At 42.7% G+C, this 17,709-nt stretch overlaps 1 protein-coding gene across 4 annotated transcripts; it reads right to left on the bottom strand.

Annotated features, from left to right (window-relative positions):
* Positions 1–364: 364 nt before the first annotated feature.
* On the bottom strand, positions 365–17,677 carry DDX42 (DEAD-box helicase 42). Of its 4 annotated transcripts, none has more exons than XM_035347640.1 (18): positions 16,430–17,112; positions 15,717–15,953; positions 14,884–15,034; positions 14,211–14,272; positions 13,424–13,460; positions 11,810–11,959; positions 11,441–11,545; positions 10,702–10,821; positions 10,061–10,237; positions 9,447–9,575; positions 8,475–8,574; positions 7,732–7,779; positions 7,051–7,148; positions 5,835–6,111; positions 4,991–5,217; positions 3,604–3,714; positions 3,104–3,205; positions 365–2,439 (listed from the first exon to the last, which is right to left on the bottom strand). In XM_035347640.1, the coding sequence occupies exons 2-18, from the start codon at positions 15,935–15,937 to the stop codon at positions 1,717–1,719; spliced, it is 2,838 nt and encodes a 945-aa protein (XP_035203531.1). In that variant the 5' UTR covers positions 15,938–15,953; positions 16,430–17,112; the 3' UTR covers positions 365–1,716. The 4 variants fall into 4 exon arrangements, with proteins under 4 accessions (XP_035203531.1, XP_035203532.1, XP_035203530.1 ...); XM_035347639.1 differs by lacking the exon at positions 16,430–17,112 and adding an exon at positions 17,562–17,677 and having other exon boundaries at positions 366–2,439; XM_035347638.1 differs by lacking the exon at positions 16,430–17,112 and adding an exon at positions 17,528–17,633 and having other exon boundaries at positions 366–2,439.
* Between the last annotated feature and the right edge of the window lie 32 nt (positions 17,678–17,709).

Genomic DNA, 17,709 nt, shown 5'->3' with positions numbered 1-17,709 from the left:
CAAATTGCTGTCTTCACTGAAACCAGGACACGTGCAAGTCAGATGACAGGACTGGGGCTGAGTTCTCTTTCCAGCTCTACAACGACACCAGGAAAGGCTGGAAGAAGCAACGTGTCCTGGACTGCACACTGCCACACGTGTAAAATGGAGAGAAAACCATTCCCCAGTAGGCTTTGAAGCTAAAATCTGGTTTTCAAAACCGTGAACGACGCTGAGAAAAACCACAGGAATTATTTTCTAAACTGCAATCCAAAACTTCTGTTCAAAGAAAGGGATGCAGTCAGATCTCCAGCCAGCCAAACTGCTATCCAAATGCCAGAACAGCCAAAGGAAGAAGTGGAGAACAAAACGCACGTGCTAGGAATTTTGTCCCAGTAATAAAACATTTACTAGAGCAAGCAGAAAGTAAATGCACAGCTGATAAAGAAAACATCACAATGTCACAAAAAACTGACAGTTTCTGATACTTCTCTCGGTAGAAACAAGACAGAGGTGGGTGCTGACATGTTTCAACAAAAGAGTTCTTCCTTACCTTTATGGTGCCAAAAAAAAAAAGAGTTAAAAAACAGGTAATACACACAATGAGTTAAAAACGGTCAAGCAAGATTTTACAGTTTTAACTACATGTGTCCAATATGGGGCGATATTTGAGCTGTTCCACTCCATCAATTGCTTTTCAGGTTCTCCCTAAAGGCTTCTGAGCAGCAGGTCCCTGAATTTCTGAATGAAGCCTCTTCATTTAGCTTCACTTCATGGGGGGGAAGGGGGGATGGTGCCAGCCTTTGATTGCTGTGGCGTATCTACATCTTTTTCCCTTTTTTTTTGTTTTTACTTTGAAGAAAGCAATCAGCCCTCTCATAACAGAGGGTGCATAGGCACAGCAGAGACACGTTTGCTATGCAGGCTTCCACCAAAACGAAGGTTTTTAGGAACGAAGAGTTTCGTTTTGCTTTTTACAAGAAAAGAAAAGTATCTGGGGCAATGGGATTGGTGTACTGACCACAAAAAACCAGGGAGTTCATCCTTCACTAGGTGTGACGTCGTGGTTAACTGGGCTGGAGAAGGATCCCTTGAACAGCTTCGTAAGAAATTAAAGAAAAATCAACTTGCTCCATCCCCCCTTCAGCGACGTAAATTAGTACATTCTTAATTGATGGGGAGAGACAGACGGGCCAATCTGGAGGCCAAATTATTTGGGGATAGAAGAATATGGGAAAAGAAGAGACTGGAGAAGAACTCACCATACTGAACAAATTGCTGAAAGGTTAAAGTTAAACAGGTGGGTCCTGAGCATCTCCAGATGAACTTTTTGTTGTTGTTGTTGTGTTTTTTTTTTTGTTTTTTTTTAAAGTGTGAATGCTGGTTAAGAAAAGACTACCTTCAACAGTTTCTTAATGTTCCAAGGACATGAAACAGCTTCTTTCTTGTCAAGAAGATCTGTTTAAATCCAGCAGAGTCACTTGAGCACTGAATGTTTAAAAGCAGAACCCAGGGAGCTTTATCAAAATGATTTCTCTTTGACTAAGCATTGCATGTACACATCATTAGATTGAATCTGTCCGCAGATGTACCGGCGCAGACTTCCACGGGGAGTTCTCACGGTTTCCTACTCCTCCCCCAGCTGCTCAACAACCAGTTACCAAAAAACCCAAGAAATCCTCTGGAAAAAGACAACACTACCTGCACAGATTCCACCAGGCTGCGAAGCACCAGCCTTTAACTGTCCCATCGACTCTTCTTACGTTTTGGGGGCTCTGGGACAGCAAAACCATCTGTCTTGTTGTCCCGGCTGTTGGCATCCTTCCTGTTCTCACCATTCCTGTTCTCGTTGTTCCTACCCTCGCTGACGTTCCTGCTCTCACCATTATTGCGATTGCCACTGCTCACGTCAGCGAAATGCCGGCTTTCACCGTGGCGATGGTTGTCGCTGTGCCGGCCCTCCCCGTGCCGGTAAGCGTCACTGTGGCGGCCACCTCCTTCCCCGTGGCGCTGCACGTCGTTGTAGCGACCGCCACCGCCCTCTCCCCGGCGTGGGACCTCATTGTGCCGACTGTTCCTGTTGTCGTTGTATCGTTCTCTGACAATGCCACCACCGCCGCTGCCGCCACCACCGCCACCAGGAGCAACGCTGGTGCCGGTGCTGCCGATGCCTTCTCGATTATTAGTGCTGGCATTCGTGGTGTTGTTGTAGCCCTGTACTCCGACGCTTGGGAAGGTGGGAACGCTACTCAGATTCCCGGTGCTGGTGAATCCTGGAACACCCTTTGCTGCCGCGGCAGCTGCAATCGGGCTGTCAGGATTTGCAGAATTTTGCTGTGCTGAACTTGTTGGTACTGAGTTCAAGCTCCCAGCACTAGTCCAGCCGCTAGCACCAGCAGCAGAGCTTCCAGTCTTTTGATTATTTAAGCTTGCAGCAACAAAGTGGCTCTTATACTGAGACTGCCAGAAGAGACGGAAAGAAAAAAAAGAGCATGTTTGCCTCTACACTGCACCACAAAACACACAGTCATCATGCGTACACAAGCCTGTCTTGAACTCTGGGGAACCCCTAGTAAAAAGAGTTCCTATAAAAAGTCAGTCTTGGAGCGATTACATTCCTGCCGTGCTTATGAACACAGAATTAGTAACGGACATCTGCCACCAGACCACAGAAACAACGGAACTCCTATACTGTGGGGTTAATTTTCACACTCAAAATAAAGGGTTTCTCTGTTCCCTGCTTCTTTTGTCTGCAATTACACTATTGCTGCTAAGCAACTTAAGTAGGATCAAGCCTAGGAGCAGAATCCAAAAGGGAAAAAGAGCAAACAGGCAGCAGAAAACTAAGTAAGTTTGGCACATTCCCGTTGTGCAGCTATGCTCAGTCCAGCCTGCACGCTATTCTTCCACTTTGGACTGCCACGTTGAGCGCTACAGTTGGATGAGATACGACTGCAACTACCAAACTTAACTTCCCTAAGTTAACAGGGTTTCTGCACTCTTGAGGGAGGAAATAAAAACCATCAGGAGCAAAATTTTTTCAAGTTATTTCCCTTTCTCTTGAGGTAGAATTTGGGATACGAGTGATGGAGTTAGAACTTGGGATACAAGTGACTGAACCAACCTGAAAGGCTGCTTTCATTGCTGTAAGTCTGTCACCCATCGCCCCGGAGGATGGCTTATACGCTTCATAGTTGCTCATCACACTGTTGTTGTTTCCACGGTCCTAAGCAGAAAGACAAAGGACAACTGGAGAGATTTATCCAACTCAGACACTTTCAGTTCAACGCTTCTCCAAACCTATCTTCACCCTGCACTCAAGGAACATGCTCACTAAGGATCGCAAACCTCCGGGAGCACTGAGCAGTAGCACAGTTTGGCTCGTGATCTTGAGGATGACAGAAAGGTAACGGTGCAGGAGGTCTAAGCAACTCCCTATTCAGCAGTGTAACTGCATTTCCCAGCTCCCTACAGTACAAGCAAAACCTAAGTGCAATCAGATGATAAAACCAAGGTGAAATGAGATAGCTCATAAAAAAAAAAAAAAGCAAGCCACAAGCTGGTCAATCCTAAATTTAAAAGTTCCAAAAACCTGTAAAGAACTTCTTCAGCATCTCTACTTACAGAGCTTTCTGATCCCAGACCAGGACGTTCACGATATCCTAAGCCACCGCCACCAATATTCAGCTTCTTGCCTTTTCCTCCTTTGAAACGGGATTTCCGGAACCATGGATTCTGTGCAGAAGAAAACCAAATGCTTTTCAACACAGGAAATAAGAAGATTGATAAACAGCAGTAACGAGGCTCAGAAAAGGATTTTGAGCATTTCTAAAGAAAAATATAAATACATGGTTTCCCAATCCACAACACAGCTGTTGCAAGGGGATGGGGCATGGCAGACTACACTGCTTTATGATTAAGTTGTAGACAGTCTTGTCACGTGGGTCTGAAGCTTTTCCTACAAATGCTCCTTATAACAACTAATTTTATGTCCTGAGTTCTCATACATATGAAAGTTTTTGGGGTTTGCATTCTGATGAACCCAGGAATAAATGAATTTGCTCATGTTTGGGTCTTATCGATTTAGTCCATTGCCTGGCTAAGAAGAAATGAAGCTCTGTCAGCAAAACTTACTGCAACAAGCAGTGGCTAGGAAAGAGCAGTCCAACCAGACCTCCCGTTACCAGGATTTTAAATAACAGTTAGCTGCACCTCTCTTTATATCTTGTAGTTTTTTCAAACCTGAAGAAGCCAGTAAGCCAAGCCAGTCAGCTTCTGTTCTCTCCTCTCATACACAGCCTTGGAGCTGTGCCTCACAAACTCTGTCACTTGTGAAAATGCTGCCTCTGTACATCAGAAAAAAATATTTACTTCTATCAGCTAGTGTCTAAGCTGCTGGGTGAAGTCACAAGCATGCTAATCCATACCTGAAATTGGAAATTACCAAAAAAAAGCCTTTGCTCCTTTACAGCTAAATGGGCAGCAAAAGACAAGAACTTAATGAGCTGACAAGTACGGTGGCATAAACACAATTGTTTGAGCCATCCATCAGACCTATATATAGTAAGCCTGCCAGACAGCACTGCCAAGCAGGTAAAACGATCAAGCTACAACCAGTTCACAAAGTGAAAGTTCCTGTAATCAGCTTCTAGTTCAGCTTACAACTAAGCTGCATCTTCTAGGTACCTGCTATTAATGCGTATCAAAAATATGATTGCAAGGAGATACCAGAGTTGGAGTGCTCTGCTGACATCAGACAGGTTATAGTTCTTAATTTCCTAGGCAGTGTTTTACCTCTAAATAGATTACATATTGCAGTCCAAAATCATCATGTCTTCTGCATTCTTTCAAAGGCCATAAAAAAAAACACTAGAAAATCTACTTAAAAACAATATAGGTTCCCAAAAGGTCACTGAGAATATATGATGGAGCCAGAAACAAGCCTCTGAACTTATTTTCTCACTGTGCTACTCATGGAAGTAACCTTCCTCTACGAAGTTTTGCTTCGTACCTGCATTGCTAGATCCAACAGCTCTTTGGAAACATGTTGATTAGCACCTTCCAGATTTCGGACGAGATCACCAGCGAAGTTACTGTCCTTGGGAGTCAACAGAGTGTAGGCAACTCCCTTCTCGCCTGCTCTGCCAGTGCGACCAATTCTGTGGGTGTGCGTGTCTATGTCCCGAGCCACATCGTAATTGATCACAGTCTTAATGGAAGGAATATCTAACCCACGAGCTGTAATAAAGAGCAATACAGTGATAAGTGTGATTGGCCTGAAGAAACTCAAACCAGTCCTGTTCATACCAGTACATCGTTCTGTTCCAGCATAGGAAAGGAGTTTTCACAGACACAGATCCCAGTTAAGACACCCTTCATACACTACAACTCTTTGCTATCTTACGTACGGCAATACCGCTCATCTCCAAGCTCACAGCACTGGAGATGGAAGATCTCCCTTCAAATGACTTTTATGTCAGGTGAGAAAGATACACTGAAATCCATTCTTTGTTCAGCTAAACATCTGGGTACAAAAGGTTTTCTACAGAAGGCTTCAAGTGCATCCATCTCCTCCTCATATAAGCATGCATAATTTGTCAGCTGACTGATGAATAGCAACTACATCCTTAAGAAAGAGTTTATTTTCTTTTTGTATATTAAATAATATACCTGTCAAATATCACTAGAAGACTTTAAAAATGTAACCCTTTGCTAACTCTACTTCTGAAAATGATCTGGAAAGCTGTGTCCAGCAGGTGTAGAAGCCAACCTTGTTGCCTTCCACTGAAGCGTGTTAACCTTTCTGCTAACACCTACAATTTGTGGCTTTCTAAGAAACAACAGCTCGTACATACCTGCAACATCAGTAGCTACAAGTATCGGGATCCCTTTTTTCTTAAATTCTGAAATTACTTTATTCCTCTCACTCTGGTCCATGTCGCCATGAAGCAGCCCTAGATTATGATCCTCCTGCTTGAGGTTATTAGCCAGCTCTTCTGCATTTGCCTTCTTGGTGACAAACAGGAGAACGCTCCCAGAAGACGTGAATTCCACAAGGCGTCGAGTCAGCCAGTTCCATTTGCTAGGGCCAGAAGGGAAAATCTCCACAATTTGAGTAACATCTTCATTTGCCTGAGGAGAGAAATAAGACAAGCCACAATACAGTACACAAAAGACAGTCTTGCAATCACAGACAGCAGAATAGAATCAGGAGTTTAAACTGTGAGAATAAAACGTACAAAAGCAGGGGACCGACATCCTCCTCTGAATGAGGTTTCAGTTATTCCCTGCTTGACTAATTGCTGACCACTTTATCTACACAGAAAAGACAGGTTAAGCGAGCTACTCTCTGATAAATCTGAGGCGAACTGCAGCCTTTGACACAAACAGAAACTGACTGAGCAAGGACAGCTGCTTTTTTCCTTAAGCAAAGTTTAGAAGGAAGAGTCTCCTAGAAAGGCAAGGCCTCATGTAGCCATTCATTTTTTGTTATTAAGGGATACCTCACAATCCTGATAAGAAAAATAAAATGCAGAGAACTGATTAAAAGAAGAATGTTCTGAAGGCAGTTTGTGAAACTTCTCAACAGTTTGCAAATGTTCTGTGCAAAGTTTCTTCACACCAAGCGTACATCTGCCCACTTCACTGACTTATTACCAAAGCGTGCTGATAGTTCACCTGCTACTGTCACGCAAATACAGATCAACATTCCCACATAAACCAGCTGAGAGACATTACAGTCGAAGTTGCAAATCCTCCATTGCAAAAGCTGTAATTGCCCTATTTATATTTTTGAGGCAAAGCAAAAGGATACACCTATTGATTCAGCCTAATAAACAAATCAATCACTGCCTTAATGTTGTTTCACTCCTAAATGAAACCCTCCCATCACTACAAGATTATTTCTTGGCGGAAAGCTCAATAAAATAAATTCAAAACCCCCCCAAACTGTTTTTTTAAACACAAAATATTTACTCTTAAATATACGTGATGAATACTGCAGCTTAACATAAATTTCAGACAACAGAATGATTCATTTCTGTGACTGTATCAGAATTACGGTGGAATTACCTCTCCAATGTCTCCCTGCACAACTCGAATTGGGTCAATCAGAATATCTCGGGCCAATTTCTCAATCTTCTTACGGAAAGTGGCACTGAACAAGAGGGCTGAAATAAAAAAAAAATAATAATAATAATAAAAAAAACAGTATTTGAGCTCCATGAAAAATAAATCTTTTTTTCAGAATTATGAGAACACTGCATGGATATTGTGAACCTGTATGACTGTACTGTATGGCAGGGATCTAAAGCTACGGGCTGTTTTAGCAGTTCTAATTAAAATTATTAATCACAGTGACTATTAGAATATCTCAAAGTAGAAATACATTTCATGGTATTTGAAACAGGATATGAATAATAGGTGGCACTGCTGTGAGCCTTCTTTTCTGCCAGTTTAGAACACAGGATCTCAAAGCATATGAATATTAATTCAGATAATCATCCTTTCTCCGAGTAAAGTCTGTGGAGGGATTACAGAGTAACGAACAGCCTGGTTAAATGCTCACACTTCACAAGCAATCCCTCCCACCAGCCCACAGAGAATAACACCACTGGAGTCCTGCGTAAGTCTCACTGCACGGCTGTGTCAAGAACAAGAAATCCAAGCTCTGCTCCAGATTCTTAACTGGCAGCCCACCGTATAGCCTCCTTCAACTCCCAGCAGTGTATTCTGAAACATGCTTATACTTACTCTGTCTGTCAGGACGTACGTGGCTTGCAATTGATCTGACCTGATATTCTGGAAAAGAAAGAAAATGCTCTAATCAACACTGTATGCTCGTTAGCTACTGGACTAACTCAGAAATGCAACTGCACCGCTTCATTTAACAACCACAGAATGAATGAGCGCCTCTCACTTGATATTTAATTTTACCGGGGCTTCCTGGTGCTCTTTGCTGCACAATGAAAGTTCATTGAAATTTCCTTAAGGAACTTCCTTAAGGTTCCTTGAACTTCAGCAAGAGTTCCTTTAAGCAAAGATCCTAGCTGACTCTGTGCACACTCTGCACATCTCACAAGTGTCTCTCGCTTTGGGGGTATCATAGCACTGCCAAATTTTTACTGTGTCCCAGGATTCCTGGGCACATATTCAAATCATATAGATCTGAATGACTAAACCTGAGCCAAAAAAGCAGAAAGTTCTTCTAACGCCACTAGTTTGTTCACACAGAATCAAAGCACAGAAGTGACTTGCCCACAAGTTATTCACCAAATCTAAGATGAAAATCAGGCTTTTGGGAATTTGTTCATCAACAGGGCTTTGCTAATCGCTTTATACCAAGAGGTAATAGACCTTTAAATGTGAGCTTTGTATAGAAAACATTTCCATTATTATATTAAGTATAGGAAGCTACTGGAGCTAAAAACAATCATATTAAGCTGGGAATCGCACACTGCTACTTTCCAAAGCTTTGACCTTTGGTCAGTACATACCAAAACCCATATCAAACATTCTGTCGGCTTCATCAAACACAAGGTAAGTGACTCTTTGAAGGTTTGTAGCTTTCTTTTTCACATGATCAATCAAACGACCCTGTGGAGAAAAAGTAAAAGCCATTTTTTTAAAGCATACTTAAAAAAAAAAGTTAATATATACAACCTTCAAGCACCTCACTGCTTTTTATCCTCACCAGAGAACAAAAAACATGTCAGGGCTTCAGTGTAGAAGCAAGTGGCAATATTCAAATCATGGAAACAGATTCCTAAATCTCTCATGAGCTATACTTGACAAGATGAATTTTATGACTAGTTTTTGAAGGATAACAGTGCTGAGACCCTAAAACTGCCCTTTCTTCATTTCAACTTAACTTTATCTGTGAACTATTTAATTCCAAAATTGTTGGTGCAAGAGATCTTCACACTTTGCTTTTTTTGCCCAGTACCCCAATAAATAGCCACAATAAAACTTCCTTTAACCATTACTTGCTCAGTTTTGCCCAAATTTGTAACTAGTTTTTGCAGTAAGCAAAAAATCAGTTGAGAATAGTGCTCATTTAAATCACTGGCTCAGCATCAACACCCAGTCAATGTCTCAGCTTTTAAATATAACTGCTACAGGCTCTACACTGATTCAAGAAGATGTCACTCAAGTTCAAGACATTCTGGGAATTTTCCTCACAAATTTAAGACTCAGCAATCAGAAGCTGGTGTTGCACACAACTGACACTGATTCAAGCAGGTCTTGCTTGCTACTATGTCTTCTGGAAGATAACTCCTAATCTCTTTCAATTTCTCTTGGGACAGGAATAATCCCCGTTTATTTGTCTTCAGCATCTGATAACCTGTGAAGAACCTGGATTTCAGTGATCAGAGAACAAATTCTACATCACCAATGATATTGAGAGATCTGTCTCAGCTTCAGTTACACAACAACAAAACATGTACTGTGTGCAGACAGGTACTTACTGGTGTGCAAACAACTATCTCTGCCCCCTCCTGGAGGGCTTTGGCTTGTTCCCACATGCTTCCTCCTCCATACACAGCTACTGAGCGCAGATTATACGCCTTACCAAAGCGCTTACATTCAGAATGGATCTGAGAATTTTAAACAGAACACATCTCAGTTCAGGTTAGAAGGATCTGAGAAGATACACTTACCTTGGAAATGGAGGCCAGCTCCTGGAATCTACTTTTCAGCTATCATCATAATTAAATTATTCAGAAATCCTCAGGACTGAATGCTCCAATACTTGTGGGTAACTTCCATTCACTTATCTGGGAAAGCTATTTAAGCATTCAACTCCACTTAAAGCTATTATTTTATACATATAATTTGTGGCAATGGATCCACAGTATTCTCAATACTTAAGAATAACACAGGAGAACTGTGTAAAAGTGACAATTTAAAGTTTGTCATGATCCTTAGACTAAAACTAGTGTAAGTGAGGATTGTGAGCTTACACTGGAGGCAGGTGCAGAGTAATTTTTTCACATAAGTTACTGAGGTTCTCTGGTAACTTCACAGAATTTTGCCTTCTTCTGTAGGAACGCTGTATGGTACACATTTTCTAGACACCCACCTGTTGGCAAAGCTCTCTGGTCGGGCATACAATCACTGCAATGGGACCGTCCCCTGGTTCGAGCTCCTTTTGATCCATGATGTGAATCAACATTGGCCAGATGAAGGCTGCTGTTTTTCCACTTCCAGTCTTAGCTATCCCAATCATATCTCTGCCACTTAGTGCAACTGGAACACCCTAAGAATAAGGAGATTCTAAACCCATATTATGCCCAACTTAGCATGTTACTGTCCTAGATATTAAATGAAAACCCAGATAAAAAAGGAAGGCATGTTGCAGGGGACTCAGAGCAGCATACATAGATCCATACACAGTTTTATTGCCAAGTCAGATCTGAATTAGTTTGGTTTAAGGGCTGGAAGTAATTGCTGTATTATGTTAGTGTTCTATACGAAGTCAGCATTTGGGCACAGTACAACATCCCCAGAATATATTTACATGGCCATAAATGCATCCTGTCCAGCTGTAAGAATGCTGAAACCAAGAAAAATAACAGAGCTATTTACCTAGAAACATCCAAATTATTCTTCTCTGTGACAGTTCTATATAGGAAACTAGAATTGGATACACCCTCATACACTCCAGGGACCTTTGCATGCATTCTGTTAGCTGCATTTAGATGTAAGAGTAACAACACTCACCTGGCACTGTATAGGAGTGGGCTGGGTATACTCGGATTTCCTAATTTGATGCATAAGTTGCTCATCGAATCCAAAATGAGCAAAGCTACTGCCAGGTCTTGGAGGAGCAGCACCGGAGACCTTAGAAATAAAAAAATATCTTTGTTCATGGAAAGCAGTAAGAGAACACCAAAGAAAACTATAAAAAAAAAAAAATCAAAGCTATCTCTACCTCAGAAAACTGCTTTTTATTTTTTTAACAGACCTAAGTATAACTTAGTGCAAACTCCATATGTGCTGTGTAACTAGGTCTTTCAGATATAAAAAAATTACGTAAGTTGTCAATCAACACAAGCTACTAAAAACCATACCTACTTCCTTGTAAAATTTATCTCCTTCCTCCCCCAAATAGTTCCCTTCACAGGAAGTCACCACACTAACACGTCTCAAATGGTAAAAAAAATAAAACTCGCATATAGTATTTCCAGGTTCAATTCTTTGCTCTGTGGTTCTTTAGTACTATTGCAACTATAAAACTGGCAATTTTGGGTGCCCAGTTTGAGAAGACCAGAGATGACATTCAAAAACTGCTGAGGAAAATCAGCCTCCTTAAAACCAAAGTCATTGAAGGTGTCCAAGAGGCTTGGTATTCAAAACCTGGAATTCCCTGACAAAATCTTCATTAAAACTACTAAGGCAGTTAGAAAGAATGGGAGTAAAAAAAAAAAATACCACGAAGATAATTCTGTGACCTGCTTACCCGGAGATTTAGCTTATGACGTAACTCCACCACTTGCTGCGGGGTCAGACTGGTGATCTCCTCGTGCTCATCATAGAAATTTTTCTCAAAAGGAGGATATTCAATCTGCAAGGGTAATTACTCAGTTAGTCCAAGACTCAAGATGCTCTCTGTACATCTAATTTGGGAGGGAAAGTTTTCAGAAAAAAGTTCTTAGCTGTCTGTGATAACGTTAACTTAATCGGGAGCAATTTTAAGGGATCTTCAGTATGACTCAAGTGGCACAGCAGTGAAATATTACAACACTGATAGGGAAGGAAGCATATTTCAATCTACTTCCTAGCTCCTGCTTTCTACAGTCCCTCAGAAAGAATAGAATAAGCTTCCTACCTCTGAATGGTCAATAGGTGGAAGGGGATCAATGATTTTTTTGGACGGTGCAATTGGGTTCCCATCACTGTCATACTCGAGGTTATCCTCTTCCTCTTCTTGTACCACACCAGCAGTAGGGTTTTCAGCCATGTAGCGAAAATAAGCTTCCTGCAGCAAAACATATCAGTAAAATTGCATACAATAGGATGCAAGAATAGTGCCACGTTTGTTTAAATGATGTACAAAGCTAGATGGTTGTTTGCTTTCACACACATCATTGAGAAACAGAATGTTCACTAGAACTGGTTCTTCTAACAAATACCAACAGCTATGCCCAGAGCAAGGACAGTAAGAAGACACAAAGAAAACAACTACAATGTTCAGGTAGACCACATTTTTTTTTTAAACAAACAAACAACGACAAAAAAAACGAACACAAACTTTTCCTCTTACAGGTCTGCTTAAGAAATCCTTGCATAGACTTGTAATGCTTTAACGATATAAAATTCTATTCTTATTTCCACACAAACACAATACAAACACCGCAGGTTTTTAAACACAGAACACAATGTTACTAAGCATATGCTGTTCTTTTTTTGTTAAACAAACTATGCCAAAGATAGTTTCTCCACTTCTAACTACACTCAAGAAATGAAAAGTCAACAGCAAATGGGAAAGAAACTATTTCAAGAGTCCTTCAACACAAGCCCAAGTTAGAAATCACTGTCACATGCTATCCTTACAGCTCACAAGGAAGTATGCATCTCACAGAATCCCATTTAGGTCTCACTGGCACATCAAGACACTCTCATGCAGAAACACCAGTCTCGATTGATTTTTAAGCAAAGATTTAACACCAGATTTTTAAAGCGAGGTTCAATTACAAAGAAATGTGTATGCCCATCTGCTTTTCATTCACATGGCCAATTGTTGCTCAGTCATTTCGATATGCATGCAATATGCTTTCTGAACAGCTGTCTGCAAGCATAAGTTAACTGTGCTCAGACTTTAGCATGGCTACACTCAACAAACTGGAAGCAAAGACCTACAGGCCAGAGAACCCTTCTATGCTCTGCTTTATTACAAGTACCATGATAATTATTCATTATAATCTAGTAGAGAGATGTTCTGAAATTAAGCCTTTCCTCTTTGCTTAATATTCCATTATGGTGATGCCTACAATCCTCAGTCAAAACTGGCGTTCCTCTGAAAACTAAGAGCAAAAAGACAGCTTCTTGCCCTTAGCAGACAAACTGTGGAGGCTGTTTGCAGTGAAATTTCAACTGCTTCTCAGTGGTGTCCTGTATTAGTTGATTGAGTTAATCTCAAATTTGATGAAACCCTCAGATACTGAAAAAAACTGTAGTACAAGATTCAAATTGACAAAAAAAAAATCTTCTCAAACAGGGTAAAAAAAAGAAAGAAATTGTCTCCTAATATTCTTTTCATCTTTTCTTTTTTTTGGTGAAACACCTAGAAGGGTGGATACAGCAGGGTAACCACTAGAGCTTCCTGCTGAATTGTCCGGGTACTGTGCATGACACTGGAGTTTTGTTTGCACCTAGTAGTTACATATTTGGGGAGGGAAGATAAAAAAAAAAAAGAAGATAGAAAGACTGCATAAGAACTCACTTGGTCATCTTCCTCTTCAATGTCATCTCGAATACCCCTGGAAAAACAAGCGGAGAAAAAAAAAACTTCCCTGCAAGTGTTCCACATACTCAGCTCCACACTTTGATTTGATTAGTGCTGATACTTTGTGGAAGATACAACGCTCACAGCTCAGTAACATTCACAATCCCAACCCATGGATTTTTCACATTTGGTGCCAACCATAACAGCGACCCTGCAAAGACTTCATTTTACTTCTATTAATGAGACTGAAAGATTAGGATTCCGTCTTCCCAGTAGAAGCCACATCAAAGATCATCCTGGTCTAAGCTCTCGATGCTACCAGATGTCCCATAAGTGAGGAGCAATATGAGCCAGGAAGTGCAAATCCAGTTCAGGACTTCCCCAGGTGGTCATTTGGATCCGGTGTTCTGTTTCAGGACCATGTATAATCTGATCAACCCCATGCAATGCAATGCGAGTTCTATCAATGTTTTTGACACTTATATCAAGAAGCACAATTATTTCCCTTGGTCAAAACAGACAGACAAGCTGCAAAAATGTAAATTGCTTGAACTCTGAATTTAGTAATCCCAACTGTCACCCACTACCTAATGTGTCAGCTTTACAGGGAACGTCTTAAAACCTAGTTCAAGTTTGGAAAAGCCTCCAGTATCTCCAGTACTGCAGGTGCAGCAGCACTGTTTCATATTATCTACAGAGCAATGAACATCAACAAAACACATCGGAATTTTCTTAGCACCATACAAGACACAGGTAGGAATGGGAATTACAAGAGAGAACTTACTTAGCATTCTTTTTTTCCTTGTCTTTATCCTCAAGTCTCTTCATGTCTCGAGCAGCTTGATCCTAATAGGTCATAAAATTGTGGCACGTTAAAAAACATAACAAGATGATAGAGTGTGGAAAGGAAAAATTGTTCCTACCTAGCTAGACCATCATGCTACAGTGATGACACTTTCTGGACTAAACTTTTTCTTGTTCCATACTCTATAACATTAAACAAATTCTAATTCCTTTCAAATTTATATATTGTAACTTTGTGGCAGTGTTGTTGAAAAAATATATTCTCTGCATTCTTCTATCAAATGCTGCGATTGAATCCAGCTAACAATAGAACTGCAGCTAAGGAACTGCTCCTGATGAATTAAAACATTTCCATTCAGGTTGTGAAAAACACACAAAATGTTAGCTTTGTATTCAGAAACACACAAAGCTCTTTGTGGTATCACCTTGGCAAACCCAAAACACTTAAGTAGTTAAGATACTGTAAAGTATATCTGCTACATCCCCATTTAATTCACATTTAAGTTCTAATTAACATATTGCCTTAAATAAACATCAACATCTAAGGGACATTCCGAATGCAACTGCCAAAGCCATGAGGGGCATTTGCTGTTCCTGACTGGAGAGGAGCACTGCCACACTAGTTAATAAACGTTTCACGAGCCGGGTCTTGCCTCCACTTCAGCCATGAATGCCTCCAGAGGATCATCGTCGCTGTCAGAGTCTGCCGATTTGGAATGAAACTGCTGGCGAGTGGGGGAATTCTCTGCTGGAATGTATGGCAAGTCGACGTTGCTGTTATCTTCCTCTTCATCCTCGAAGTACCTGAAAAGAAACAAACATTGGCCCAGTCAGAACGGAGCCTACAGCAGCACACCGTCCTTCACGGTTTTCGAGTTAAGGTTCCCATGAAGAGAGGGATAACAAGTCAGTATGTATACAGCACCTGCCACTAAAATGCTTCCCTTGTGAAAGGCACACAGATTTGTCCTAATTGGCTCCAATTCCAAACACAACACCTCACGCAAAGTCTCAGTCGTACCAGAGCATGAGATTTGAGCGCTCTGAGGCTCAGCTGAAGGATGTTCTTAGGAAGAGGAAAGCTAAAGGAGGAAGGGAGCTCTCCAAGAGCTCCTGTAGCATCTCACTGTCTTTTCAATGTATTTAAAGGTGAGGAAGTATTGCTATTCTTGTTTTATAGGTGATGGGCTGAGACAGAGAAAGTGTAATTAAGCCCAGGGACACACCAAACACCTACCCCTGAGCAGGGACGGGCATTCCTGCAGGCGACCAGCTCAGTATTTTTGGTACTATTGCAGTAAAATCACTGGGGTTCCTAAAGCCACTGGGGTTCTGTTACACCATCATGCAGTGTTAAGGTATTTACCCCTGAGCAGGCTGTTCTAAATAACTGAACCTCACAAACACCACAGGCACCTTCCCTGATCTTGGAAAGTAGAAAACACTACGATCTAGAACTAGAGACACAAGAAATAACCCTACTTACGCATTTTCTTCATCAAAATTTGCTCGCTTTGACCCAATTTTGTAGAAAGAAGGCAGCTGTGGAGGTCCCGATTTCGCAAATGCAGCAGAAGAACCGGCTGTCCCAAAAGCACTATGAGACTGTTGAGAAAGCTTAGGCTCCTCTTTCTTTCCAGGCGTAATGGCAAATCCACCAAAACCAAAGCCTCTCTTTGTACCAGGTCCACCTTTATTCCAATTCATGATGCCCTCAATATACCTGTTAAAGCCAGAACAGAGAAATTAATGCTCTTCCTGCTTTAGGCAGGTATAAACAATCGTGGTCTTTCTTGAAAGCAGGTTCCTCTACTCCTGATAAAGAGACTTGGGAAACGTAACCACAAAATTTTGATCTGTTTCCCAAAAAGGATTTGCGAGTACAAGCGAATCCACAACTTGGAAAAAGAATAAATCAGAGAAGTTGTCTTCTAAAATAGATCACGTCCCTCAAACCCTACTTAGCGTATGTTGACGGGCTTGTTTGTTTTACATTTTACGTTTTTACAATGTAAGACAAACAAACCCAGAGTCAGAACCTGGCACAGCAGGAGGAACGAGAGATGAAAAGTCAGCTCAGTAAATATTTCTGCATGCCCATGCAGTGTTTCCCATCCCCGAGTGTTTCATGGCTCTGTAAATACCATGCTACAATCCAGACATTTCTAGAAAAACAGGCCCGGAGAGCACACAGCTCACCACTTCGTTGTGAGACAAGACACACTTCTGCCAAAAGGTTAGCTCCTTCTTCTCCTTAAGCAAGCGTCCCTAGCCATTGATACTCGTTCTCCATTCCAGTCTTCTAAGTTAGTTTTAGACCAAAACACCAAACTGCTATACTAAGATTTACACTTTTCATTCCAAGCAATTTAATTATTTCATCTTCATGGTCACGTCATACCTTTAAGGCTGCCAAAAAGCACACGTCCCCCACTGCTTCCAAGTGTTTTGTAATTTGACAGCCGAACGGCTACAAGGCTTATCGAAGGACTCCTTGCATTCAGCGAGAGCCCTCCAACGAGATCAGAATTCACTGGCAAGAGGAACAACTTCAAAATAACCTCAGAGCAAGTGCTGCTGCTGCGCCCTGTGCAGGACGTTTACCAGCCTGGGGCTCGCTCGGTAAGGCTCAAGCCTAGAGCTCTTGAGGAGGCTTTGGGGAAAAGCGCTTTTTGGTTCTCCGTGGCAGAGGCTGGCTGCGACACGCTGTTCCTGCACAGGCACACGGTGCAGCTTTCACACCTGACACGGATACGAGACCAAAACGTACAAGGAATGGATAAAAGGGGGAACTTCGCAGCCCTGGTGCTGACAGCACAGCAGGCACCCCTCTGAGTGACAACGCCTGCGTCTAAGGATCCATCCTCACACGCTTAGCGGCTTCCCTTCCCCCCCACCCCCCGAACCAAAAAACAAACGTTTTCTTGTTGCGTTTTGTGCCTAAACCCCCCCCCCAGACCGCGCCAATTCGCCCAGGGAGCGGTGACGGGCCGCGGAGCGAGCCCCTAGGGCCCCTGCGAGGCTCTGAGGCCGCTGGGCGGGGAGGCAACGGCGGGGCTCGGAGCACCCTCACGGCTCCCCCAGCTTGGGGCTCCCCTCACGGCGCTTCGGGGCCCCCCTCACGGCGCTTCCCGCCCGCCGCGGGCCCTTTGTGCGGGCCGGGCCGGGCCGAGGCCTCCCTCAGCGGCGCTGGGCGGCGGCCCCGCGGCTCCCTCGACTCCCTCAGCCCCTTCCCGTGAGGGGAGGCCGGGCAAGAGCCACCCCCGCCGTCCCCGCACCCCCCCGCCCCCCGCTCACCGCCCGGCCCCGCGGCCGCCGCTCCCCCGGTTACCGGGCCGGGGGCGTGGAGACGGGACGCGACGTGCAGACGTGCGTGCGTGGCGCGCTGACGTCAGCACGCCCTGCCGAGCATGCGCGGTAGCGGAGGTGAAGCCGCCGAGGGGAGGAGGGAAGGGTTTGGGCAGAGAGGGGTCTGCGGG

The sequence above is a fragment of the Oxyura jamaicensis genome, chromosome 27, assembly GCF_011077185.1.
Source record: "Oxyura jamaicensis isolate SHBP4307 breed ruddy duck chromosome 27, BPBGC_Ojam_1.0, whole genome shotgun sequence".
Lineage (NCBI taxonomy): Eukaryota > Metazoa > Chordata > Aves > Anseriformes > Anatidae > Oxyura > Oxyura jamaicensis.
This window is presented reverse-complemented; position numbering and strand designations above follow the sequence as displayed.

Bases quoted from the DNA above. Each gene is read 5' to 3' on its own strand.
- DDX42 (XM_035347639.1), bottom strand. From the start codon at position 15,937: ATGAATTGGAATAAAGGTGGACCTGGTACAAAGAGAGGCTTTGGTTTT. The intron at 11,546-11,809 runs GTAGGAAGCTTA...TTACCCTTGCAG, and splicing joins CACCTATTGACCATTCAGAG to ATTGAATATCCTCCTTTTGA. The intron at 3,206-3,603 runs GTAAGTAGAGAT...CTTTCTGCTTAG, and splicing joins GTCTGGGATCAGAAAGCTCT to GACCGTGGAAACAACAACAG.